Source organism: Hipposideros armiger, unplaced genomic scaffold (genome assembly GCF_001890085.2).
Source record: "Hipposideros armiger isolate ML-2016 unplaced genomic scaffold, ASM189008v1 scaffold_1655, whole genome shotgun sequence".
Classification (NCBI taxonomy): domain Eukaryota; kingdom Metazoa; phylum Chordata; class Mammalia; order Chiroptera; family Hipposideridae; genus Hipposideros; species Hipposideros armiger.
Genome location: NW_017733005.1, coordinates 68,163 through 95,001, shown reverse-complemented (window position 1 = coordinate 95,001; position 26,839 = coordinate 68,163). Strand labels below are relative to the sequence as shown.

Sequence of the window (26,839 nt, the reverse complement as noted above, 5' to 3'; positions counted from 1 at the left end):
CACACACACACACACACACACACACACACACACACACACACACACACAGGGCAGCCTCCAGCTACTCTCTAGCCCCTTTACTCTGCTTAGTTTTTCTTCGCAGCTTTATCATAATCTGAAGTGATATATACAGGTCTACATTTCTTTACCTGAAATCTCTAGGAAGTCAGATTTTTTTTTTATATTTCAAAAGTTATAGAATAAGTCTGATAGGAACTGGGGCAGCACTTGGTAATCAAACACATTAATATTTTTACAGCAAAAGGTTTGAATACACACATTAAGTGGATGGGGTAGGTAGAACCAAGGCCTCTCAGAGATGTCCGTGTCCTAATCCCCAGAGCCTGAGATTATGTTAGGTTATATGGGAAAAGGAACTTGGCAGATGTGATTAAGTTAAGGATCATGGGATGGGGAGATTATCCAGTGGGCCCAACGTGATCACAGGGGTCCTTATAAGAGCAGAGGCAGGAGGGTCAAAGGCAGAAAAGATGTGATGACAGAAGCAGAGGTTGGAGTGATGCAGCTGCTGGCCGGTAGGGGATCAGGAGTCAAGGCATGTGGGAGCCTCTAGAAGCCCCCAAGTTTTAAAGCTTTCAATTCTATCATACCATATAGTGTGTCCCCTTCTGTTTCTACTTTATGTAAGAGTCTTTGGACAAAGAGGATAGGCCAGCAGGCTGCCCCTGCTTGGCAGGGGAGCTGTCTGGGGGTATTCACCAGGAAAGGTTATATGTTGCCATTTGCAGAACCCCAAGCAAGCTTGCTGAGGCTTTGAGGCAAAGCATAAAGTTCAATAACTATGCATGTGCCCCTGAAAAGACTTTGGTTCTATATGCCTAGGAACAAAACTTACTAAAACACATTTCAACCTTGACATTAGAATTACAATTACTGGTAATATTTTTAACTGGTTTTAATGAATTAATTAAAAATAAGGTATGGAAATTTGTATGGTTATAAGTCTGTGCTACCTTGAGCAGAATGGGTCAGTGGAATGTAGTTGTATGTCCTGTAGTCAAAATTGTGAAATAAAAGCATGACTGACACTCTTTGACGACATACTCAAATTATTTAAAAAGGTATGATAGCAAAAAGAAGCAGATTCTTCTGCACCAAAACTATGAACTAAGCTGAGAGATAATAATAATAATAGTAATAATAATAATAATAATAATAATAATAATAATAATAATAAACAGTGTTCAATTCACATTGCAAGAGAGTCAAATGTACTACAAATATTCCTGGGCATCAAAGCTGACTAGAATCAGGGGTTGAGGGTGTCACATATTATTAGAGTCTTACAGGTGATAAGCATTTTAGATAATTGTAAAGTCTTTTTGTTTTAAACTTTTGTTTTATACCTGGCTGAGTAGCCGCTCGAAGTGCATTAGGCAGCCGGTTCACCTTCCTCATGATCTCTTTCCAAGACTTATCCACCTGGAGGAACATCTTGGCCTCTGCAGGCAACTGCCTCTGAATATCTGGGGCATTAAAGATACTTTCTAGGTAGAGCCAGTTTCTCTGGCAATTCAGCCACTCTTCCTAGGAGAAAAATATGGAAATTGGCAATTTTTTAACCCAAAATTAAAAACATTTAGTTACATTAAAAATAATGACATGGAGACTCACTGTATCTTTTTCCTTTTGGGGACTTCTCATAGGTCCTTTGAAATGAAACCTCCTTAAAGGGTCCAAGACTCTTTTCAGCCTAATTTCAACCCATTTTCTACTGAGTGAGTTATAATGAATCTACTGTGTGGTAACCAGAATGGAGCCAGGGAGGGGGGGGGCGTGTAAGATGCTTATTTAAAGAAATCTAAAGGGTTGGGAAGTGGTAAGGCTAGTTACTATTTCCAAATATAGAAAGGATTATCAAAAATTTTTTTTCCATTATGTGTATATTCTTCCCTCCCCCCCACTTTTTTTTATTAGTTTCAGGTGTACAAAACAGTGTAATAGTTAGACATTTACACTCCTCACAAAGTGATAACCCCTCTCCCCCAATCTACTACCCCACTGACATTGTAGCTGTTACAATTCCATTGACTCTATTCCCTGTGCTGTATTCTACATCCTGTGACCATATATATATATATAAAATTATAGTTGACATTCTGTGTTATTCAGCTTCAGCTTCAGGTGTACAGCACAGTGGTCAGGCACCTACACTGTCCATGAAGTGGGCTCCCTAATAAGACAAGTTTTCCTTCCGATACCCTACAAAATCTGTTCAACATTATTGATTATATTTCCCAAACTGTCTTTTGTATCCCTGTGGCAATCTTGTGGTTACCAATTTGTGCTGTCTAATCCCCTCACCTTCTCCCTCATCTCCACCCCCTCTCATCAAGTAACCCTCAATTTTTTCTCTATATCTCTGAGATTGTTTCTGATTAGTTTGTTCATTTATTCAGTTCTTTAGATTCCACATATAAGTGAGATCATATGGTATTTGTCTTTCTCCAACTGCCTTATTTCAGTTAGCATAATGTTCTCTAGGTCCATTCATATCGTTGCAAACAGTAAGATTTCATTCTTCTTTATGGCCAAGCAATACTCTATTGTATAAATGTACCACTATTTCTTAATCCAGTCGTCTACCAATGGGCATTTCATTTTTTTCCATGTCTTGGCTATTGTGAATAGCAGTGCAATAAACATAGGGGTGCATATATTTTTTCAAATTAGCATTTTGGATTTCTCTGGATAGATACTTAAGAGTGAAATTGCTGGGTCATACGGTAGTTCCATTTGCAGCTTTTTGAGATACCTCCATACTGATTTCCATAGTGGCTGCACCAATCTGCAGTCCCACCAACAGTGCACCAGGGTTCCCTTTTCTCCACAACCTCACCAGCACTTGTTGTTTGTTGATTTATTGATGATAGCCATTCTGACAGGAGTCAGGTGGTATCTCATTGTTGGTTTTATTTGCATTTCTCTAATGATTAGTGAGGTTGAGCATTTTTTCATATGTCTGTTGGCCATCTGTATGTCCTCTTTAGAGAAATGTCTCTTCATGTTCTCTGCCCATTTTTTAATTGGGTTGTTTGTTTCTTTGGTGTTGAGTTGAATGAGTTTTTTTTTAAAAATAAATTTTGGATATTAACCCCTTATCAGATATGTCATTGATAAGTATCTTCTCCCATTCAGTAGGCTTCCTTTTTGTTTTATTGATGGTTTCCTTTGCTGTGGAAAACCTTTTTAGTTTCATGTAATCCCATATGTTTATTTTTTCTCTTACTTCCCTTGCCTGAGGAGATATATCAGTAAAATATTACTAAGGGTAATGTCTGCAAATTTACTTCTTATATTTTCTTCTAGGAGTTTCAAGGTTTCAGATCTTACATTTGAGTCTATAATCCATTTTGAATTTGTTCTTGCATATGGTGTAAGGAGGTGGTCCAGCTTCATTGTTTTGTATGTGTCTGTCCAGATTTCCCAGCACCATTTATTGAATAGACTGTCTCTACCCCAAAGTAAATTCTTGCTTTCATTGTCTTAGATGAAATGACCATATAGGAATGGATTTATTTCTGGGCCTCCCTATTCTGTTCCATTGGTCTATGTGTCTGTTTTTATGCCAGTACCCTGCTGTTTTGATTACTGTAGCCTTGTAGTATAGTTTGATAAAAGGTAGCATGACACCTCCTATTTTGTTCTTCTTTCTCAAGGTTGCCCTGGCTATTCAGGGCCTTTTACGGTTCCATATAAATTTTAGGATTATATTTTCTATTTCTGTGGAAAATGCCCTTGGTATTTTGATAGGAATTGCATTGAATCTATATATTGCTTTAGGCAGTAGGGACATTTTAACTATATTAATTCCTCCTATCCATGAGTGTGGTGTGTGTTTCCATTTATTTGTATCTTCTTTAATTTCTTTCTTCAGTGTCTTATAATTTTCTGAGTACATGTCTTTTACTTCTTTGGTTAAATTTATTCCTAAGTATTTTATAGTTTTTGAAGCAATTGTAAATGGGACTATTAATATTAATTTTGTATTTTGCTACTTTACTAAATTCATGTATCAGCTGTAATAGTTTTTTTGGTGGAGTCTTTGGGGTTCTCTATATATAGTATCATGCCAGCTGCATATAATGACAATTTTACTTCCTCCTTTCCAATTTGGATGCCTTTTATTTCTTTTTCTCGTCTGATTGCTGTGGCTAGAACTTCCAGAACTATATTGAATAAAAGTGGAGAAAATGGGCAGCCTTATCTTGTTCCTGATCTTAAGGGGAATGGTTTTAGCTTTTCCCTATTAAATATGATGTTAGCTGTGGGTTTATCACATACGGCCTTTATTATGTTGAGATATCCCTACCCTTTATGATTCATTTTCTTTAATCAAAAAAGTAAAACCTGCTTGTGACAGAATGTGTAGCAAATACAGAAGACTGGGAGGAAGAAGAACATCACTCATTGCTTCTCCACTTAGAGACAATCACAATTCATCAAAGAAACCAGAAATGCAGTGTAAGAACTGAAGTGTGTAGACCTTGCCCTTCTCTGTGTCTGCCATTGCATATGTAGACCCAAGACCCACGAAAGAGTTTCTCACTGCTCACTCTACATTTGGGGGTTACACATAAGTTCTAATGTCATAACCACTCCCTGGTTTATCTCAGGTCTCACACTTTCTATACAGTTAATTCTCTGAAGGGTCCCCACTATTCAGCACTGGGTTCTTTTAAGGATCTTCTATAAAAACATGTCCTTTACTTTGATCTGTGGTCCGTCCCCTCATAGGGCTCAGCCATCAGTACAGAAGGCTGGACAAGGGTCAGATTACAAAGTGTTCCTTGAAGAAGGTGGACTCCTAAAAAGATTTCTATGAAACAAAGTTGGAATAGGTTGTCTTTTCATACATCTTTATTATTTCACAGATAACTTTTCATATTAGGATATATAGAAACCTGAACATAATTAGATCAAGCTAAAAATCTGAAGTCTAAGAAAGAGATTGGATGGGCACAAATTGAGATCAGTGTAAGTGGGTTCTTTGTTTTACTATGGGATAATCTGAGGTAGGCTAAAATAAAAAGGAGGTGTGTACCTCAAGGAGAGGTACCAAGGAGGCTTCAAGTAACAGTGAGTAGTTTTCCAGTAAATAAGAGGTTGCTGTGCAAGACTCTTAAGGTGGCCCCGAAGACCAGGTGGTCACACCCTTGTGTGATCCTCTCCCTGAGTGTTGGGTGCTTGCTTCCAGCCATGTAGAATATGGCAAAGGTAATATAGGATGTACACAGTTATGTGCACATTCATCTTGCCAGGAGACTTTCTCTTCCTTGCTCGATTGATGAAGCAAGTCTTCATGTCGGGGGCAGTCCACAAGAAAAAAAAAATGTGTGGGCAACATGGAGGAGCTGAGGATGGCCTCCAGATGGCAGCCAGTAAGAAATCACAGGCCTTAGTCCCAGAGTTACAAGGAAATAATTTCTGCCAACAACCTGAGCTGAGTGAGCTTGAAAATGGATCCTTCCTGACTAGAACCTCTGATGAGAGCCCAGTCCCGGCCCACATCTCGATTGAGCCTTTATGAGACCCTAAGTAGGAGACCCAGTTAAGCCACACCTGAACTCCTTACCCACAGAAACTGGGGGATAATAAATGTATATTGTTTTATGTCACTAAGTTTGTGGTATTTTGTTTCACAGCAATAATGACTAGTACAGGGTGATAGTATAATTATGTAAAGAAGAGCTCAACATATTTGCATTTTTCTTATATTCTGAACATACTAAAATGTCATCAATTAAATATTACATCTAAACTATATAATATTTAAATGATTGAACAAGTGATTTCTGAGGTCCGGTGGCGCTCCAGTTCTTTGAGTTCCTGAACTGAAATTATCCTTACTTACCAGTGTTTGATTAAATAAAGCAAGTTGTTTCTGCCACTCATCAACTCGAGTTTTCAGTGGACCAACATAACGCGATGAGGCAATGGTGGTGATATTGATGGTGCTGTCATCAAGAAGAACCTTTAAAGAATGGAGATGAAAATTCATGCAACATCATATGTTTGTACTCTCAAAGGTAATTACAAATATTTAATCCCAAGAGTCCATTTAAAATCTAAGTTCTTGAATAAATAGCTTAGCCCCTCCTACTGTTTCCTCCCCATCCATTTCCCCTTCCTTATCCCCTTTACTGCGGCTTATAACCCACTATCATGTTCTCCCAAATGTCACCATGGGAGTTTTGATTGCCAAATCTTGGCTGTTTCTGTAATTATTAATGGCACAAGATTTTGTTTGGTTCAAAACTCTTCCCCCTACTTTTAAGTATCTGGTATCTTTTTTATGCCATTTGGTCATTTGGCCTTTATTTCTCAAAGTTCTGAAAACTTGCAAAATTAGCTGTCTTTTCTATCCAAAGAAACATCACTTTCCCTCAATTACCTTGAGGAAGAGGGGAATCGAACTCATTCATATCAAGTTCAGAATGATTATAGACAGTTTTCCTTTACCTCCCACCTGTACTCCTCCCCCTTACACTACAACAACCCTTACAGAACATAGGCATTTTTAAAAACGTATCTGTTAATCTAATGGATTTCCACTGCTCTATTTAAATTATAAACTTCTTGAGAGCAGAAGCCCCATGGTCTAGCATCATTTGGCCCTATACAGTCTGACTTTCATCTTGGGTCTGCTCTCCCAGCTACTTCCCAGAGTGACATCTGGTCTTGCTCTTCTAGCCTATACATGGCAAAGCCATTTCATCAATTCTGGCCTGGATACACCCTAAGAGGCCAGGGCTTTGCTTTTTAAATTGTGTCAGAAGACCCAGATCCTTTTGTGAAACTAATGTGTCTTTGGGTTTGAAGTCACTAAGAACTTTCTAAACACAAGGGTTAGAGTTATTTTCTTTTGTTGTTCATAGAACATGGCCATCTACTCTTAATCTCAAAAAATTAAAATGAATTTAGTTTCTTAGTGTGCTATAGAAATGCTAATTCATGTTTCTTTGCCTCATTTAAATGGTTTGAAATGCCCTTCATTCTCATCTATGTCTATCAAAATCCCATTTACTCCTTAAGGTCCAGCATGTCCTAGCTGGTCAAGAAAGGGTTCTCTGATCATGTAATCCATAAAATGATCTCTTTTCTCTTCTAAATTCCTCAACAGTTATCAACTACAGGATGATAGCTACATATATATGCCATTTTTATTGCTTTGCTAAATATTTCATGTACAAGCATTCATGTCAATTATCCACATTCATATTTTGCCTTCCCAATTAGATTTTTCTAATTTAATTACTCTCATATTTCATTTCTTTATCATAATCTCCCATAAAAGATTTAGATCTGGCCAGAACCTTTACTGTAAGCTTTTTTTCTTTTTTTAAAAAATTTGTTTATTTACTAAATTTAATGAGGTGACAGTGGTTAGTAAAATTATATAGGTTTCAAGTGTACAGTTCTATAATACATCAACTATACATTGCATTGTGTGCTCACCACCCAGAGTCAGTTCTCCTTCCATCACCAGATATTTGATCCCCTTTTCCCTCTTCTACCACCCCCCTCCCCACTCTCCTCTGGTAACTACTAAACTGTTGTCTGTGCCTGTGAGTTTTTGTTTCTTTTTTGTTTGTCTTGTCCCTTTGTTGCTTTCAGTTTTAAATTCTTAACAAAATCCTAAACATAAGCTTTCAATAACCCAGTTACCCACCTGTATGTCATCTGTGCCACCCAGGATAAATACATCTTTGGTGTCACGGTGAGGGAGAACGACGAATTCGGTTGTTTTCCAAGAATCCTCCACCTTAGAAATAATTCAAGTCTTAGGATATCTAAGTTCATGTGTGTTTAGGTATTCAGTAAACGCATGTGGAATAAAATGAGTAAAAACTCCATAATAACCCCATTTTCCTCCTTACTTCATTTAAAAATCTTAAAATCCTTTTCTTAGATGATACTGATTTGCTTAATTTTATTGACTAACATTAGTATATATGAATAACTTGTGATACTTCAATGTGTATTTCCTATTGCTATGATTTAATTAAAAGGAAAAAAATTCTTTTTACACAGGTGATTGATAGGTATGTGTGAATTTTTGGGTAAAGAGATTATCCTAAGTTTCTCAATGCCTTTTGAAGCATTTCACACAGCCTTCTCTGGTAGTTTGAAAGATGATGGATTTTGGTATAAAAGATCTTCCTTGGTATGTAGTTCTTTATATAAGCATGCAAATTTGAAACTTTGTTGCCATCAAGTTCATGCTGGGCTACAAGCTAAGTAGAAAGAAGGTATCTGTAGAGGTGAGAATAATAATAATAATAATAATAATAATAATAATAATAATAATAATATAAGAAAACAGAAGGATAACTGATATTGTAGGGTGAAAGCTGCATAGTTGAAAAATCTATCCAGGTAACCCAAAAGTTGGTGATATGAAAATCTCTACACTCCTTAATCTTAAGAATATATATATTTTCAGATTTACCTTTTTAAGGATTGTTTCTAACGAAGCTTCTCCCGAAGCCTGTCCAGAAATGTCCTGAATTTCTTGGCCAAAGTCAAAAACATGCAACTCGGAGAGTCTCTCTAAGGTTATAGGAATGTCAAGGTCAACTAGGGTGGCATCAACTGTTTGTTCAATAGCCGTCCAATGCCTAGGCTTCAAAGTTGGGTTCCTCAAGTCAGTGATAACTGGAAGCTGGAAAACAAACACTCTCAGAGGCACCATGCTTTTTATCTTGAAAAACACAGGTTTTTATTTGAGAATGTAGCAATCTGGAAAGAACATCACTTATATACTCTTACAACAAAGAAAAATTTAAACAAACTGCAAATTAATGACTTGTATTGAAATGATCAGAAACCTAAGTTACAGGGCCACCAGCTAACAAAATTTGAAGAGACTGGACTGGTACCCACAGTTTCACCACAGCAAGAAACAGGACCTGAGAATTTGATTACCTAGGACAGATAGTTTGGGTTGCCATTTAACTGAGTAAGATGACTCAGCTAAATTTTAATAACAAATTGCTAAAGACTGACTTTAGGGATATAGTCAGTGGTATTGTAATAGATATGGACAATGTTAGAGGGGAGGTAGTTGACTTGGGGGAGATGATCACTTTGTGAGGGGTGTAAATGTCTAAACATTAGGTTGTTTTGTACACCTGAAACTAATACACACACACACACACACACACACACACACACACACACACACACACACACACTGAATGTAGGGTAGCATGAGAGTGTGAAGGCTCTGGGGGCTACAAATATAGAGACGTTCATAGAGAAGATTGAGGCGATTCCTGAGAAAGCCTATCTTATGGTGTTGGCAGGGGAGGGAACAGGCACTATTGTAACTCTACCCAACCCATCTCTTCTGACTTCACTCTGGAACAAAAGACTTACTGTCGGAGAGGGGAGCAATAAAAACTCTCATGGAAAGCACTGGTCCCTCATCAGTGTCCCTTATGAATATAGGCACACAAAATCCTCAAATAATATTAGTAAATTGAATCCAGCAATGTAAAATAAAAATAATACATCACAACCTAAATGAGTTTCATCTCAGGAATTCAAGCCTGGTTCAACATGCGAAAGTTGAGTTGATTGCTATAATCCACCGTATCAGTATTAATAGATTAAAAAAGAAAAACTATTTGATCATAGATGCATAAAATTATTTGATAATTTTCAACATTTATTTATGATTTTAAAAACTCCGAGGAAACTATGAAACTTCTTTATCTTAATATAAGACATCTATAAAAAACTATGGCTAATATCATGCTTTAAAAGAGACTGAATGCTTTCTCCCTAAGATCAGGAAAAAGCAAGGATGTCCTCTCACCACTCATATTCAATGTTGTATGGAAGTCCTGGCCAGTGCAATAAGAAAAAAAAAAAAAGAAAGAAAAGAAAGAAAAGGCATACAAATTGTAAAAGCAGAAATAAAACCATCTCTATTCACAGATGAAATTATTTTCTACAAAGAAAATTCCAAATAATGTACAAAAACTCCTAGAATTAAAATGTGAATTTACAAAGATTTACAAGATATAAGATCAATATATAGAGATCAGTAGTGTTCCTATATGCCAGCAATGAACTATTAGGACTTGAAATTAAAGATAATATTGCTTAGGATAACATTTTAAAAAATACTTAATTATAGATCTAACAAAATATGTGCAGAATTTGTATGCTGAAAATTACAAAACTTTAATGAAAAAAACAAAAGAAGACTTAAATAAATGGAGAGATACTCTGGTATTAGATTGGAAAACTCAATCTGTTAAGGTGTCAATTGTCTTCAAGTTGATCTGCAGATTTAACACCCCACCCCACATCCCAGCAATTTTTTGTACATATTAATAAGCTAATTTTAAAATTTATATGTAAAAGTAGAGAAACAGAATAGACAAAATAGCTGTGAAAAAGAGGGAACAACTGGAGAACTTATACTACCTGATTTCAAGCTGTACTAGCTATAGTTATCAAGACAGTGTGGTATTGGTGAAAGAATAGACATAGAACAACAAAAGAGAATAGAGAAAGTACATAAACAGACTAAAAAATAGAGTCAGCTGACTTTTGACAAAGGTGCAAAGGAGATTCAATGAAGAAAGAACAATATTTTCAAATAATGGGGCTGAATCAACTGGAACTCCATATGTAAAAATGTAAATCTTAATAGGTATCCCATATTTTATGTAAAAATAATTCAAAATGAAGCATATGCCTTAATGTAAAAAAGCAAAACTGTAAAACTTCTAGAAGAACATGCAGGAGAAAAATCTGTGTGACCCTTAGATTTGGCAAGAAGTTTTTAGATACTACAACTAAAAAGATAATCCATAAAAAAAGTATAAATTGGACTTTATTCAAATTAAAAATGTTTGCTCTGTGAAAGTCACTGTTAAGGGACTGAAAAGAGATGCCACTGAGTGGGAAAAAAACTTTTCAAGTTACATATTTGAAAAAGATTATATAAAGGAGTGTTAAACTAAATAATAACAGAATAAACAGTGGAATTAAAAATTGGGCAAAGATCAAAACAGACATTTCAGCAAAGAAGTTACATGGATGGCAGATAGACGTAAGACAAGATGCTCAACATCATTAGTCACTAGAAAAATGCAAATATGACCATTATGAAATACTACTACACATTTATTAGAATGGCTAAAATTAAAACCAAACCAAACCAAAAAACTCCCTGATGATAACGAGTATGAGGAACAACTAGAATTCTCATACATTGCCTGTGGGAAGGCAGAACACTACAGCCTTTTGAAAACAACTTGACAGTTTCCTTTCCTTCCCTTCCCTTCCTTTCCTTTCCTTTTCTTTCCTTCCTGCCTTCCTTCCTTCCTTCTTTTTTGGTTCTGTTTAACTTTGTGGTAGTTTCTTGTAAGGATACACTTACCATACCACCTAGCAACCCCACTTCTACTTATTTACCCAAGTTAATTAAAAATGTATGTTCACACAAAAAGCTGTACATGAATGTTTATAGCAACTTATTAATAATCACGCTAAGAATGGACAAAATTCAAATGTCTTTTAACAAGGGAATGGATAAATAAACTGTGGTAATCTATATAATGGAATACTACTCAGCAATAAAAATTAATGAACTATTGCTTCATGTAACACCAAGGAATCTTTTTTTAAAAAAAATATTCTATTTTGCAGAGTTGTGCAACTATCACCACTATCTAATTTACATTACCCCAAAAGGAAACCCCATATACATTAACTATCAGTACCCATTTCTTCTTCTCCACAGTGCCTGATAACCACTAAAAAAAAATCTACTTTCTCTCTCTATGGATTTCTCTATCCTAGACATTTCATATCAATGACATCATATGCTATGTAGACTTTTTGTGACTGGCTTCTGTCACTTTGTATAATGTTTTCAAGGTTCACCAATGTCATACTCATAGCATATGTCAGTAGTTTATTCATTGTTATTGCTGAATAATATTCCATTGTATAGACATATAATATTTTGTTTACTCATTCATTAGTTGATGGACATTTGGGGTTTTCCTACTTTTGGCTATTATGAATAATGCTGTTATGAACATTCATATAAAAGTTTTTGTGTGAACATATGTTTTCAATTCTCTTATGTATATACCTAGCAGTGGAATGACTTGGTAATGTGGTAACTTTCTGTTTAACATTTGAGAACCTGCCAAACTTTTCCAAAGAGGCTGTATCACCTTATAATCTCACCAGAAATATATGAGGGTTCCAGTCTCTCCAGATCCTCACCAACACTTGTTATATAACCTGTCTTTCTGATCCTAGCCATTCTAGGGGTACAAAGTCGTATCTTATTGTGATTTGTATTTTCCTGATGACTAAAGATGTGTTTTCATGTTATCTTCTTTGGGGAAATGTCTTTTCAAATCGTTTGTGTGTTTTAAAAAGTTGTCTTTTTATTTTTGAGTTATAAGAGTATGTTATGTATTCTGGGTAATCCTATATGCGTTTTCCAAGTGAACAATGCCAGACCCAAAAGGTTCCATATTGTATTATTCCATTTATATCATATTCTGTAAAAGAAAAAAACTGTAGGCACAGAAAACAGATCAGTGGTTGCCTGGGGTTGGGATGGAAGGTGGGGATGACTACAAAAAGACTGCATAAGGGAATTTGGGAGTGATGGAACTATTTTGTATAGCGCTGTTGTGTTAGATACATGACTCTACCCATTTGTAAAATCCCACAGAATTGTACATCACAGAAAGTGGCTTTTTCTGTATGCAAGTTAAAAAAAAAATCAACCAGGATTTTGAAGGAACAAAAGACGAACACAGACTGTGACAAATGAATTTGTTTACAATTATATGATATAACTACACTAAGGGCAATAAAGAAGAAAGAAGTTGATGTAAGTAACTTTTGAAAAGTGTTTAGACTAGATATTATAAGGCTAAAGGGGAAAAAATTCAAAAACATTATTTTCAAGGAGGAACATTTGCTTCTCATTGTGCCTAAAGCTTTGCATACTTTTTCCTACCCAAGTCTTCTTTTAGTCCTTGATCTCTTTTAAAAGAATATAAAACTGCTTAAAAGGGTAAAATCATTTCCCTTTCCCTTCCCCTTTCAAGTGCTGGTTTAGCAGTGATGGGTTTCTAAGAGCCAGCCCTACACACCTATTGCCAGGCTTCCCAACCTTCCTCGCATGACGACACAGCTGGAAAATGGCATATTTGTTTGGTGCAGTGGTGTAAATAGACAGGCTGCCCTAGCCTTATCTGGCTGTCTATATAGGCTGAGTGCATTGCTGTCTTGGCATATCCACAATCCACTCCTGCACTATTTCCCCTACCACTCAGGAAACTTACTTTGACTACCCCTTCTAACCAAGGTATTCAGCTGCATGATTTGGCCAGTTGAAGACAGGGGTGCAATCCGTGCCTCTGCAAAAGTTTGAATTTGTCTGTTCTCTCTTCTTACTCTGCAAAGCCGACTATTTTAAACAGGGAACAATTCCTGACTTTGGTTTAATTAGCATCAAGCAGGAACTGATTGACCTGGAGTTCTTGAAATAATTTTTACCAAACTTACCTTTTCTTTCATTTTTTCCACCTTAGTTTTTAGCTGGGGCACTACACTGTTGGGCGGCAAGCCTTTTTCCAACTGAGTCACAAATTTGGCGTATTTAGAAACTTGACTGTTTAGGACTTCTGGATCCAAGCAATCAAATTTGGACTATAAAAATTAGGGATAAGAAGAAATTAATACATGATAAAAGCCAAGCTCTAAATAGTAAACATCTTTACTTTACTCAGATTTTCCAGTAGTTAAATTGCTAATCCAAGTCAACTCAATACTTGTGGAAATGGCTTTACTTATTAAGATTGCCAATAGTATATCAGGCATCACTTGTTTATTCCTTTCATGTCCTTGTCTCATACATCATCAAATGCAGTATTGCAATTCCTATCATTTATTCTGGAGGACCAAACCTTGTAAGGAGACAAATAACTAATTTTCACTCTTGCTAACTAGAAATTTCTCATCTAGTATCCTCCTATTATTTGATTGATTTAAAGATGTACCCCCAAATATGCATGTATCTATAAACATATTCCTCAATAAACATATAAGGTTACACATATATTGACATGTCAGATGATCATACGGACTGAAGGCAATAGAAAATTTGTAAACCTTCATTCTTCTTTTTTTTTCCAGATTCAATATTTTCTTTCTGATCCCTCATGGGTCTTTTTGTGCATTTCCTATGGTAAATTCATCCTAGTTTGCAAGCCGCTGTTCTAATCTATGGTGGTAATCAGAAAACTCTCTAAATTTCTTCTTTATTCCTCAGGAGCATTTTCTACTTTTGAGATAAATGATAAGTGAGTTATACAAGTGTATTTGAAAGTCTCTGCTATTATAGCACATGTTTGTTTGTTTTCTGTTTACCCCACAAAAAGGTAAGTTCTGTTAGGGTTTGGGACTTGTCCCCAGCAGCTAAATCATCATCTGGGAACCATTTCCTGTATCACTGAGTTTAACCCAGTGATAGTTTAATTAGTTTAACTAATTATCAGCATAGGTAGGATGAGTGAGCAAGTATAAAACAGTATTGCTGAAGGTGATGGTATTTCTAACATGTCCATATCACACTTGAAAGTATGGATAGTCATCTATTCCGCCTTCTACAGGGCTGACCCTTGTAAAGATCTGAATACAAAGGTAGACCCTAGAAAGCAAACTCTGTGGGACGTGGCTCCCTAATAAACAGAATTTACTACTGAGCTCTCAAAGGAAGATCCTAGAGCTCATTACTCTGATTCTATTCTATCACCGTCAACAAAAAGGCTTTCTTTTTTTTTAAAGGACAAGAAGAATAAAAACCTAAGCTAGCAGAAATCTAAAGTGTGTAGATCACAAATAAAAACCTACAACCCTCAAGAACACTTGGGTGTAGTGTATCATGACGACACTGTGTTTAAAAACCGCAAAGCAGTTAAAGGGCCTTGGGTGTCTCCTTCATTTAGCCTTCTTAAAGGACCCGAGAAGCCTGCCTTACAATAACACATTCTGCTCTAGGGTATATAGGGACAGAAAAGCCTTTGTGCATTCACTAAGAAAATGGATAATAATTCCCATAGAATTATAACGTTGCATATTTTATTGAAATTAAAAATATACTATATTTTTAAAAAATTAGAATTTGTAATATTAGGATTGTAAGTTTAATTAATACAAAAATAATTTAAGAATTGAGTTTGTTTTTTTTTACCTTTAACCATTCTTGATGAAGTTGATCCCATTCAGATAAAGAATCCCAGAGCAATTGTTTGAGCTTTAATTCAGCACTAACTTCTTCCAAAGTTTCAAACGTGGACACTTCTACCTTTATAAATGTAATAAGCAAAATGCACTATTTATTTTTCAGATATAAAGACCTTATATTATCCTTCTATTAGTAATTCTTAATACAGTGACTAAGCAGCATATGGGGAGGAGGGGTGGAATCCTAAATGGGGAAAGAAAAGAAAAAATAGGAACAAATGAAAAACAAAATTACAAAACCCATGTAAATTCAAATCTCCATTTGAGTGACAAAATATAACTCTTTGTGTTTCCTTAGAACTTAAATATTCTCCAAAGACATAAATATTACAAGAGTAACATGAGCATTTTTCCTCAAGTTGGATCATATGTGCATATATATGCCTGGCCTTTTTTTTTTTTTTTTTGAAAACAGATGAGTCTTCAGAGGCACCGATTTTCTTTAGGGTTTATATACGTAGATGATAGACGAGGAAGAAGATGTTTGTACATAGCTGGTAGGGGTGGAGGGGGAAATTGGAGATTTAACATGGAGAGGACAGCCTGGCTTATTACCTCTTTCTAACCCCATGGGCTGTATATGAACCCTACAGGAGAAAGGTTGCAGGAAAATCTGAAGAAGGTGTTTTCATGAAGTGCTTTAAGACTGGTTAAGCTTGGAGGTGGGGAAACCTCCAGGGGGTTGGTTGCACAGAAATTGTGAGCTCTGTGATAAGCTAGGGCTTTGATTATTTTATCCAATAGCAGCAGAATACACATTCTTTTCAAATACACACAGAACATTCCCAAGGATAGATCATATGATAGGCCACAAAACAAATATTAGGAAATTTAAGACTAAAATCATACCATGTATCTTTTCCAACCACAATGATATGAAACTAGACATTAATGAAGAAAGCCAGGGAATGTCAAGCATATGGAAATTAAGCAACACACTCTTGAGCAACTAGTGGGTCAAAGAGGAAATCAGGAGAAATAAAAAATATTTTGAATCAAACGAACATGAAAACATAGTACACCAAAACATATAGGATACTGCAAAAGTGGCTCTGAGAGGAAAGGTTATAGTGATAAATACATATATTAAGATATAGAAATATCATAAATAATTCAACTTTACACATCAGGGAAATAAAAAAAGAAAAACAAGTTAAGCCCAAAGTTAGCAGAAGGAAGGAAATAACAAAGATCAGAGTGGAAAAAAGTGAAATAGAGACCAGAAAAACAATAGAAAAAGCCAATGAAACTAAGAGCTGGTTTTTCAAAAAGATAAACACAATTGACAAACCTTTACTAAGAAAAAAAGAAAGAAGACTCAAATTAATAAAATCAGAAATGAAAGAGGAGACTGATGCCACAGAAATACACAAAACCATAAGAGACTACCCATAAGAGAATACTCTGAGCAAGTGTATGCCAACAAATTGGATAACATAGGTTATCCAAGAACAGGATAAATCCCTGGGAACAACAGATCAAGGCTGAATCAAGAAGAAATAGAAAACCTGAACAGACCAGTAATGAGTAAGGAGATTGACTCAGTAACCAAAAGCCTCCTAACACAGAAGAGCCTGGGACCAGATGGTTTCACTGGTAAAATCTACCAAACATTCAAAGAAGAATTAATGCCAATCTTTCTCAAACTTTTCCAAAAAAATTGATGAGGTGGGAACACTTCCAAACTCACTTTATGAAGTCAGCATTACCCTGACATTAGGAATCTAGCCCTGTCTTCATTAAGCATTAGAAATTATTTCCTAGGCTAGTTAGGCCTTCACTCCTATCACCCAAATGACTGATAGCTTCAGAAGGAAGGCTGGATGTGAAGTGATCATAAAGGAAGAATTAGTCAAGTGTAGATATGGAGCTGGAAAGGGTGGGACACACTCCTATCTCAGGTGCTGGCTCAAGCAATGCTATTTTTTATGACCCATGGAGTGACTATGTGAACGAGACCAGCTTGCTCAACCGAACGCTCCTGGCTCGTCACCCAGGAGCTCACCAAACAGGTCCCTGAGAGGACTGGGTGGAAGACGAGAAATAAAAGAGAAGAGAGACAAAGTGCGGGGACAGGAGGGACTCAGTCTTCTGGTGTCAAAACTGAGACCTCGTTTATTGGGCATACAAGATTCTTAAGGAGAAGCAATTTCCTCATTTTAGGGAGCGATTCCGTAAAGCTAAAACTCATGAGCTGAGGAGAAACAATTTCTCCTCAACAACAAGCTATGTTATACACAATAAAAACCAATGATATAGCTAGGCAAGGTTAAACTGAGGCAAATAGAAACTGTCTACAGGGTCAGCCGAGTGGCGGGTTGGTTAAGAGCTGGCTTGGGATGCCAGAGGGTCCCAGTTGGGATCCCACATATGAGGGCCAGTGACACTGCCCTCTACAGCTAAGATGCTGAACAACAGCTCGACCTGGAGCTGGGCTGCCATGATTCGCCAGCGACGGCAGGTGGGTTGCCATGGGCTACCGTGTGTAGCCTGCAGCCAGCGACTGATCTGCCTCACCCAGGAAGAGCACAATAATGGTGCCAACTTGGGCCAGTGAAGCAACGTCCTCCACAACTAAACTGAAGAACAAAAGGACAGCAACTTGTCTGTTCCCCTTCCCCCAATTCCCCAGCGCTGTTCCCATCCCCCAATTCCCCAATAAAAATCTTTAAAACAAACAAACAAACAAAAAAACTGTCTACAAGTCCACAGTAGAAAGTCCCAAGCATGTGAAGCAGGTCCATGGTGGAAAGTCCCAGAGCGGTGATGTATGTGAAACTGCAAGTCCATAGTCCATGAGCAACTGAGTCCCTTAGTCCGTAAGCTTTTTCTATCAGCAAGCTGGGGTCTTTACTCTTTGCACTTGCGTTGTCTGGAAGCAGTTTAAGGCAGAAGCACTGTCCCCAAAGTCCCCACCAAACTGCTCCAAGGCCGCTCACCCCAGGCCTGTATCTACCTGGAGACCCAAGCTTGCCAACCTAAAGCCTCAGTGTCCCTGGCTGATCCCAGCCAGCTCCCAACATCTGTGTGTTAGTTGTAGCTTTTAATCAAGGAATATTTCTTCCATATCTCACTTCCTACTGAATACTTTCCTATCTGGTAGGTGAGCTAACTCAACCTGGGAATAGCTTTGAACCCTAGTTCTCTTGTACACAAACCTCCTGCCTCAAATATTGCAAAAGTCACATTGTCTAGTGCCAAACTCATTATTTTGTAGATTGCTTCACCTCCCCTGAGCTCTGGATACCTCCTCAGACCACTTTCTGGACACCCACTTGGGGCCCTGGAAGGGATGGGTGTGTTCCCATGTGACGTTCAGGCACTCCTCCAAGACTCTGGGGGAGATGAATCACATCTCCCTCAGTGTTGGTGGTCCCCCTGGTTCTAACCGTAGAAATCTTTTCTATTCTCTTTTTGTTTTGGTCTTCCTAATAGCTGTTTAGAGCACTGAGAGCTCTCACTCACTTCTCTCTCTCTCTCTGTTTTGTTTTGTTTTTTAAGCATATCTTTTAGCCTTTCAAATCTACCTCTTAGATCCATCTATCCTCTGGCTTAGTCAATTCTCTTCTTTCATCAAATTGGCACGTCATACCAGGGCAAATAAGGTCATATTCATGGAATCATAACACACACATGAATGTAAAAGAATATTGAATATTACTTAGGAAAAACTAGAGGGGCTTTCATTGACCACATTTAAAAATCCACATACATTTTAACATAGACATTATTATAGTCTCTGGTCTGAGAGTTTGTTTATAATTCACAATTACTTTTTAATAAGAAAGATATTTTGCTTTAATAAGAAAGATATTTTGTCTCTCATGTGTACTAATTTTTAAACACTTCAAAGGCAGGGAATACATTATATTTGTTTCAGGCTGTTCCAGCACAGTGACTAGTGTACAGGCGTCCAAACATTACATGTTTACAGACACATTGTTGAAAGTGCTTGTGCATGAATGCCACTTGCATGTATACATTTTAAAGATGTAGAGTTGTCATTACCTTAAAATGTTTCTGATAAGATTTATATTGAAATGCACGTTTCTGGAGATCATCTATAACTAACTGCAGATCGTTCAACACAGACTTTATTTTGTTTTGGTCAGCACTGACATCCAAAATCTGCGGATCCTGTAAAATTAAGACAATTTTTGATTAGTCATTCCTATCTTTTGATGTAGGCCATTAAATTAAATTAACAAACATTTAAAAAAATATTTTTCTAATTCTCTTCTCTCTCTGATTTTTATAAAATATGTTTAAATGTTCGCTTTTCCTGAACTTTAAAGCAATGCATATATATTGTAAAAAGGATAGAAATGTATAAAGAAGTGCCATGGGCTATCATTATTTTTAAATAGTAGCTAATATACAGAGGGTACCAAAAAATGCATACATATTCTAAGAAAAGAAAACTGTATTAAAATTATAGCACTCAATATATACTGATAACAAAAGATGAATATGAGTCACATTTGACTTCTGCAATTACAAGAGGTGCTCAAAGTGGTTACCATCAGCGTCCAGACACTTCTGATTACGGTGAACTACTGCTTGAGCAACGTTGACCGAAGTGTCCACTTGTATACATTGTTTTGGCACCCCCGGTATTTTCCCTCAGCTGCTTTCATTTCTTACACTTCTTCAACAAACACGATTTCAGGTAAAGTCAGGTGAATGCAACAGGGAAAAGAAGGAAGAAGCTATAATGTAAGGAAAACCCCCATTTTACAATAAAGGAAACTGATAGCCTGTAATTTCTGAGAGGGAGGAAGAGAGAAAATAAAGACTAAATGGCCAGACATGTTTTCTGGTTGACCTGTTGGGGTTGAAACCCCACCCAGTGAATTGGAAAGGAAAAGTTTAGGGACAAAGTAGAAACTCCTAACCAGGTCTGGGAGAATCTGAGAACTATTATAGCCATAGCTTGGGGAGACCAATTATTCCATCTCTGATCCAGCACGGCCCTGCCTTCATCATGACAACATGCTCTTGATTAGAGAAAGCTGTGGGAAGTGTCTAGGCAGTAGGGGCTTGTGTTGACTCTCTGGTGCCTCATGGCTTGGACTGGTATGTAGGGAATCCTGAAGTTCCCATGTGCCTTGATTCTGGCAGTGGGAACTGGTAGACCAGAAGAAGTCCAAGGTCAGGATGAGAAAGCCATAGATGAAGACTGTGGACTACAGCAGAAATGAAAGATGACAATAGCAGGGGCTGGCATGGTAGTTAAAGAACCAGGACCCTTAGCTAAGAGCAAACTAAGACCGTTAGCTAAGAGCACTGGAAGACCTATTGTCCAGAAGGCAGCCAGAGGACCTGCCACCCACCAGGCGGAAATACAGATTTCCCCTATGGAGCAAGAGGTGCGAGGGGATGGTGACAAAGGTGAAGAAGTGCCTGATAGGGCGTTCAGATTTTGAACTAAAATCTGTCTCGAAGAGACCAAGTTAAAATGAAATTGACATTTCAAAGTGAAATAAATTGAGTTATCATCAATTGTCACATTTAGATTTTTTTTTTCTCCAGCTCCCTCCATCAGCAGAAGCAGTGGTCTTGACAGTCAGATGATTATCATTCTGGAAATAATGAAGTTGCATTGCTTTGCTTGAGTGATAATGAACTAATTCCAAACCCTCTATAGAAGAAGCACTTGCTGGGGTGTAACATGGTTTTTAAAATACATGATTACACATAAAGCACTTGCTGGCACTTTTGCTCTCTCTAGCAATCTCTCTATATACACACATGTTATTTTAAACTAAGAATAATTATTCATACATTTTATTGTCTGCTCTGTAAGGAATGCAGTATGTAGCACAACAGTTAATGGCAGATTATTAACCATTGGAAGCAGACTGCTTAAGATTGAATGATGGTTCCTCTGTTTATTATTTGTGTGACCCTGGTCAACTTACTTAGTCTCCCTGTATCTTGGTTTCCTTATAAAAGGTGAATAATAAAACCTGATAGGTATTCTGAGGATTAAATGAGTTAAAACATGCAAATGAATATAAGAATGTTCCTAGAAACATTATTCATCATTGTCAAAAACTATAAACAATCCTCATGTCCATAGATCATGGAATGGATAATTAAATTGTGGCAGATGATGAAATACTATATAATAACAAGGATAATAGGCTACATCCCCACACAGCAACATGAAGAATCTCAGGAATGATAGAAAATCAAATAAAGGGCACACTCCTGTGTAATTCTATTTAATCAAAGCTTATAAACACGCAAAACTAATTTGTGGCCTTAGAATTCAGGGTAGTGACTGCCTTGGGAGAGGAAGAAAGGGTTAGTGATAAGAGAGGACCTTATCACTAACCATACAAATACTAAAGGTACCAGTAACGTTATAGTGACTGACATGGGTAGTGGGCACATGGCTATGTTCACTTTCTGATAATTCACTGAGTCATGCTGTTATTACAGTTATGTACAGTTTTCTCTGTGCAAAAATACAAAACTACTTTAGTACCTGACACATAGTAAGTGCACAATAAATGTTAGCTATTTTTATGCTCCCTGTTAATATATATAAATGTATATTGTAATCTTTAATGTCTGCATTGAGTGGATGTACCCTAACAGTTTATTAGTCCTCTGTTGAGGGGCATTGACTTTTTTCCAATTGTTCTGATTTGATTATAATTTCATACTGTTTTATACTTCTGTGATAAACTTTAGTCAATATTAATAATAAAACAATGTATCATTACAAATCATGTTTTCATGTATGCTTCAGTTAAGAATCACCCAAGGCTGGCTGAGTGGCTCAGTTGATTAAGAGCTTGCTCAAGTGTTTGAGCTCTGAGCAACAGTGGTTCGAGTCCAGCCCAAGCTGAGCAGCCACTGAGCTGCCAACAGGTAGCAGGATGGCTCAGCTAAAACAAAAAAAAACCAAAAAAAAAAAAAAAAAAAAAAAAAAGAATCACCCAGATGTCTATTCTAAATTCTTTTAAAAAATTCCCCAGTATCTATTGTAAAGTAAAATTAGTGCAAGTTAACCAAATAGTCTTCATTATAATTTATCACTTTATCCTCTGCCTCTTCCTAAATGGAATTTTTCAAATATGTGGCTAAGAAAACTTTAAAAGTGTGATAATAGCTTAAAATATACTAAAAAGTTATAAAAACACTCATTTGAAAATAATAAATAGAAGCCAGGAGAAATACATTTTAATATTCCATATATGCTTTACTTGCAATGGTCTGGAATTTATTCAGTACTTAAAAGAAAGGTTCAGAAACATTTTTTATTTTAAATAGCAGTTCAAAGACCTTGTTACTTGGTTAGAATAAAACCATAAAAAGTAAAAGTTAAATCACATTAAAATGAAATATGCTCCTTAAATGGTTTAATTAAAAGGTAGCAGTCAAACTGAACACAGATTATTTTTAAAAATTCTTCCTTGACTTACTTGTGCCAGCAGCTTTACTTCGTTCACTTCATTGGTTAGTTCTTCAAGATCTTTACCCAAATACACACAAAACTGCTTAATTCTTGCTTCTCTGTCGCCCACGGATTTATCAATGGCATTCCGAACAGCAACAATGGATGGCTTCATAGTTGCAAAAACAGCTAAGTCCTCAGGAGGCGTGGGAACCTGATACTGTTCAATGAGCTTGTACATTTGAATCACTATGTTCCCTTCGTCTTCAAGGGTTTCGATCTAAATAGAAACATTGGTTGCTTGTAAAATGTATCCGAGTCCCACTATGGCCCTTAGGTTTCGTCCAATAGGAGAGAGCCTCCGGGCATCATGGAGTGTGGCTGAAGTCTGCTGGGTGGTGAGGACTGTCACAGCTAGAGTACAGGTAATCAGGCCCAGGAAGTGAGTTGTTCAGAGCTGAGCATAGTTAGTATTATTCCTATAAATGTTTATTTTTCTGTCCTCTCATTTGTTCTCTACTAGCATTAAAAGGTGTGAGTATTTTCAGAGACAACATGTGCTCTGTCACAGTATCAGAGCTTTCAGATGTGTGTTGAGCTGTGATTGTCTCAGCCCAGCTTCTGAGCTGCGGACAGGCCATGTACCTGGCTGCATAGATTCAGGACTCTGATCTATGGTGAGCCTTTCACTATCTTTTTATAAATACTTTTACTACCTCCAACTTACTACTAAACATCTTCACTTTGATGTTTACCTTCAGTACCTTCAGTGGACAGCATCTCTCCTAGTTTTCTGGCAAGGGATTCTCCAATTTTGGGGGGACCCCCAAACTCTGCCGCGTGGTTATTATAGATAGAGCAGCCAAGTTTGTACAACTTGACTCAACCTCCTGGCCACAAGCTGAACCAAGCAGCATCCAATGGGATGAGAACCTGGATCAGTCTGACCTCTCTCTTCAACATGGCAAGAGTGAAACTGTAGTTGGCAGAGGCCATTTGCTTTCATGTGGAAATGGAACACAGTCCTTACCATGAGAAAGTAACTGCAGGCAGGCTTTTAAAGAAATGGTTCTCATTTAGCTTGTATCACAATCACCTTGGAAAGCTTGTTAAAACACAGATTGTTCAGCCCCTCCCCCAAGTTTCTGATTCAGAGGTCTAGGATGGGGCCCAAGAATATGCATTTCTAACAACTTCCCCAGTGCTACTGCTGCTGGTTTGGGGACCACCCTTTGAGAGCCACTGTTCTAGAGAGGAGCAGCGATGAGAGATGGAAAAAGAGAAGGCTTTTTGGTTTTCTCAGGCTGCTCTGTTTCCTTCTGTCCTTTCTAAAGGCTAGGCTCTATCCATGCCTTTAAACTCCAGAAGATACCCCTGCCAACTTAGAATATTCTCTTTTTCTAAGCGAATTATGTGTTTTTGTTACTTTCATCCAAACGTGTCTAACTTCTTACACAAGTTTAAATAGATCTAAATCTCTGTACACCAAGATCTGTCCATCTTCCTGTGTTCCTTGTATTTAGAGTAAGCACAAGTCCACGTTTCTATGGGAGTATCCTGGTTTGCACTTGTCCTGGCAGAGTGATTAATGGTGCCTCTTTCACTCTCAAAAATGGCCTGCCCCTACCTACACTGGTTAATGATACCACTGTCTACTCATTTACTGTAGAAAGACACCCAGGAGTTATCTTGGACTTCTCTTGCTGGCCCCTCATTCAGTTGTCCAGTAAGCCTTTCAATTCTACTTACCTAACATCTCTAGAGTCCATTCCTTCTTTCCTATCCTTGAAAATACTGCTTTAGCTACAGTTCACCAGCTTTCTCCACCAAACACCCTCTCTCCATAGCATACAAGTATCAATGGTCGTATCCTGCTCTTGTCATGCTGTCTTGGGTCTTTGTATATAAATAACCCACCCTCTGCAGAGCCTTCTGTGACTCAGGCAGAATGATGAGAGAGAGAGAGAGAGAGAGAGAGAGAGAGAGAGAGAGAGCGAGCTAACTCCATCATTTGCATCACTTGAGTTCCCATATCTATTGTTGCCTCTCCACCCCACCTCTCTATTTAAGGGTTTCTTTCATTTGTAATGGTCAGGTTCCTGATTATTATGCAGATATAGTTTAAGGATCAAGACTTCCATTATGACTAATATCTAGACTACAATTCTATTACCATTTATCACTAAACTGTGATTGAGAGCATTGGCCTTGCAGTCAGAGACCCAATTTTAAATTCCAGCTCTACGACATACGAGTTCTATGATCTTGGACAACATGACCTATGTTAGTCCCTGTGTCCTCGTTTGCAGAATAAGAATACAAATGATCTGTACTTCTTAAATTTTTGTGAGGACTTAAAATGTAATGTATGTAAAAAATGTAGTGTAATGCCTGACCAGTAGTCTGAGTTTGATCAATGTTAGCTGTTATCACTGCTGTGATAGAAGACATCCACTTACTTTGTGTAAAAGTGTTTCTGATATTTTGACAACTATTTCTTGACCTTCAATCTCTGAATTTCTTTTATTTGCCTTGATTACCTACGACGAGATCAGGCATATTGAGTTATATGAATCAACTCACCCTTTCCTGAATTTCATCAAGAAATACTAAGCTGTTAACATATTCTATGGTGGTCGTTGGCATGAATTCAAGTTTATACTCAGCATCTTGGGCCTCAGAGATAAGGGCATCCACTGTTTTCTTGCTTTGAAGAGGAAGCATATAATTTAGCACCTAGGAAAGAAAAAGGAAATGTGAATCGTAACTACTTGAATATTTCCATTTTATTATATATTTTAGATAAATCCTAGCTGAACATCTGTTAAATCAGCAAGTATTGGGAGCAGCAGTGTATATAAAGGGACTTTTTTACACATTAAATTACTGCTAGTCAAATGAACCAACAGGAAGGACAGGTTTTGAAGATCATTTCCAGAACAAGCTAGACTGCACAGCTTATTTTGAAACTTTGCCTCAATTCTCTGATCTCTTGCAAGCACCCTTCCTGTTATTTTGCCCTCTGTAGTGGACATTGTGGTACCCTCCCCAGGACTAATTGTAGTCCTTTCATGTTGGGTGGTAGCCATGTGGTTTGGAGGAAATTGATTGATCTCTCCTTCAGAAACAAAGATAGATTCTGATTGATCAATAGGCAAATAGGAGCCTGGTTCTTTGGCCAATGTAATTGGATAAGAGTAGACATCTGACCTTACTTGATCCAATTACATTGAGGCACAGGACTTCTGTTTAAGGCTGAGAGAGATGTATGCTCAGAATCCCAATCTCTCTTTCTTTCTCTTTCTGTACACGAACAAGGAAATAATTAGCTTATGGAGATTTTGACAGCCATTTCACAATGAGAAAATGTTAGCTTTATGATGAAGCTGGCACATCAGGAAGCTCAGTAGAGAAAATGAAAAAAAAAAAGGCTTCTTGGTAACACCACTGAATCACTAGGTCAAACCTCCCCAAGGCCCATTACTCTCTGGTCTTTTTAGATGCACAGCCCATACATTTTTGGATTGCTTAAGCCAGTTTGAGATCAGTTTTCTTTGGCTCAGTATAAAGCAGTGCTCAAACTGCTTGTTGAAATTGAATTTGCTCCAATTATGTATTTCTTCCTTTTTAAAAGGTGAAGAAGCTCTGGAATTCATTGCCACACAATGAATTACATGACAGAACGGGTACTATCACCCAAGTCTTCAGTCTTTTATACAGTAGGGCTCTGGCTTCTGTCATCTATACTTGGGGTCAGCAGAAGTAAGGGCCAGATAGTAAATATTTTAGATTTGCAGGACCTACAGCCTCTCACAACTACTCAACTCTGCCCTTATAGTGAGAAAGCAAAGCAACCACAGGCTATACTTAAGCAAATTGTCACCGTCATGTTCTAACAAAACTGTATATACAAAACAGGTGGCAGGCTGGATTTAGCCAGTGGGCTATATCTTGTTTTACACCACCTCTTTCTGTATTTGATAATATATACCGTATTTGCTGGCGTATAAGATGATTTTTTGGCCCTGAAAAATATGCCTCCAAGTGGGGGGTCGTCTTATATGCCAGGTACACTTCAGATAGACTGCCCATAGTGCTTGCCCCGTGCCA

At 37.3% G+C, this 26,839-nt stretch overlaps 1 protein-coding gene across 1 annotated transcript in view; it reads right to left on the bottom strand.

Moving 5' to 3' along the window:
• The window catches only part of LOC109377946 (dynein heavy chain 6, axonemal-like), a gene marked incomplete at both ends in the record, with an annotated part of 133,172 nt that overhangs the window by 43,493 nt on the left and 62,840 nt on the right, over nt 1-26,839 (bottom strand). The window contains 9 exons of the mRNA XM_019634425.1: nt 1,368-1,548; nt 5,876-5,995; nt 7,694-7,786; nt 8,474-8,686; nt 13,582-13,725; nt 15,269-15,382; nt 19,330-19,458; nt 22,758-23,009; nt 25,313-25,465. Coding sequence (XP_019489970.1) covers nt 1,368-1,548; nt 5,876-5,995; nt 7,694-7,786; nt 8,474-8,686; nt 13,582-13,725; nt 15,269-15,382; nt 19,330-19,458; nt 22,758-23,009; nt 25,313-25,465 — 1,399 coding nt within the window. The remainder of the gene's footprint in view (nt 1-1,367; nt 1,549-5,875; nt 5,996-7,693; nt 7,787-8,473; nt 8,687-13,581; nt 13,726-15,268; nt 15,383-19,329; nt 19,459-22,757; nt 23,010-25,312; nt 25,466-26,839) is intronic.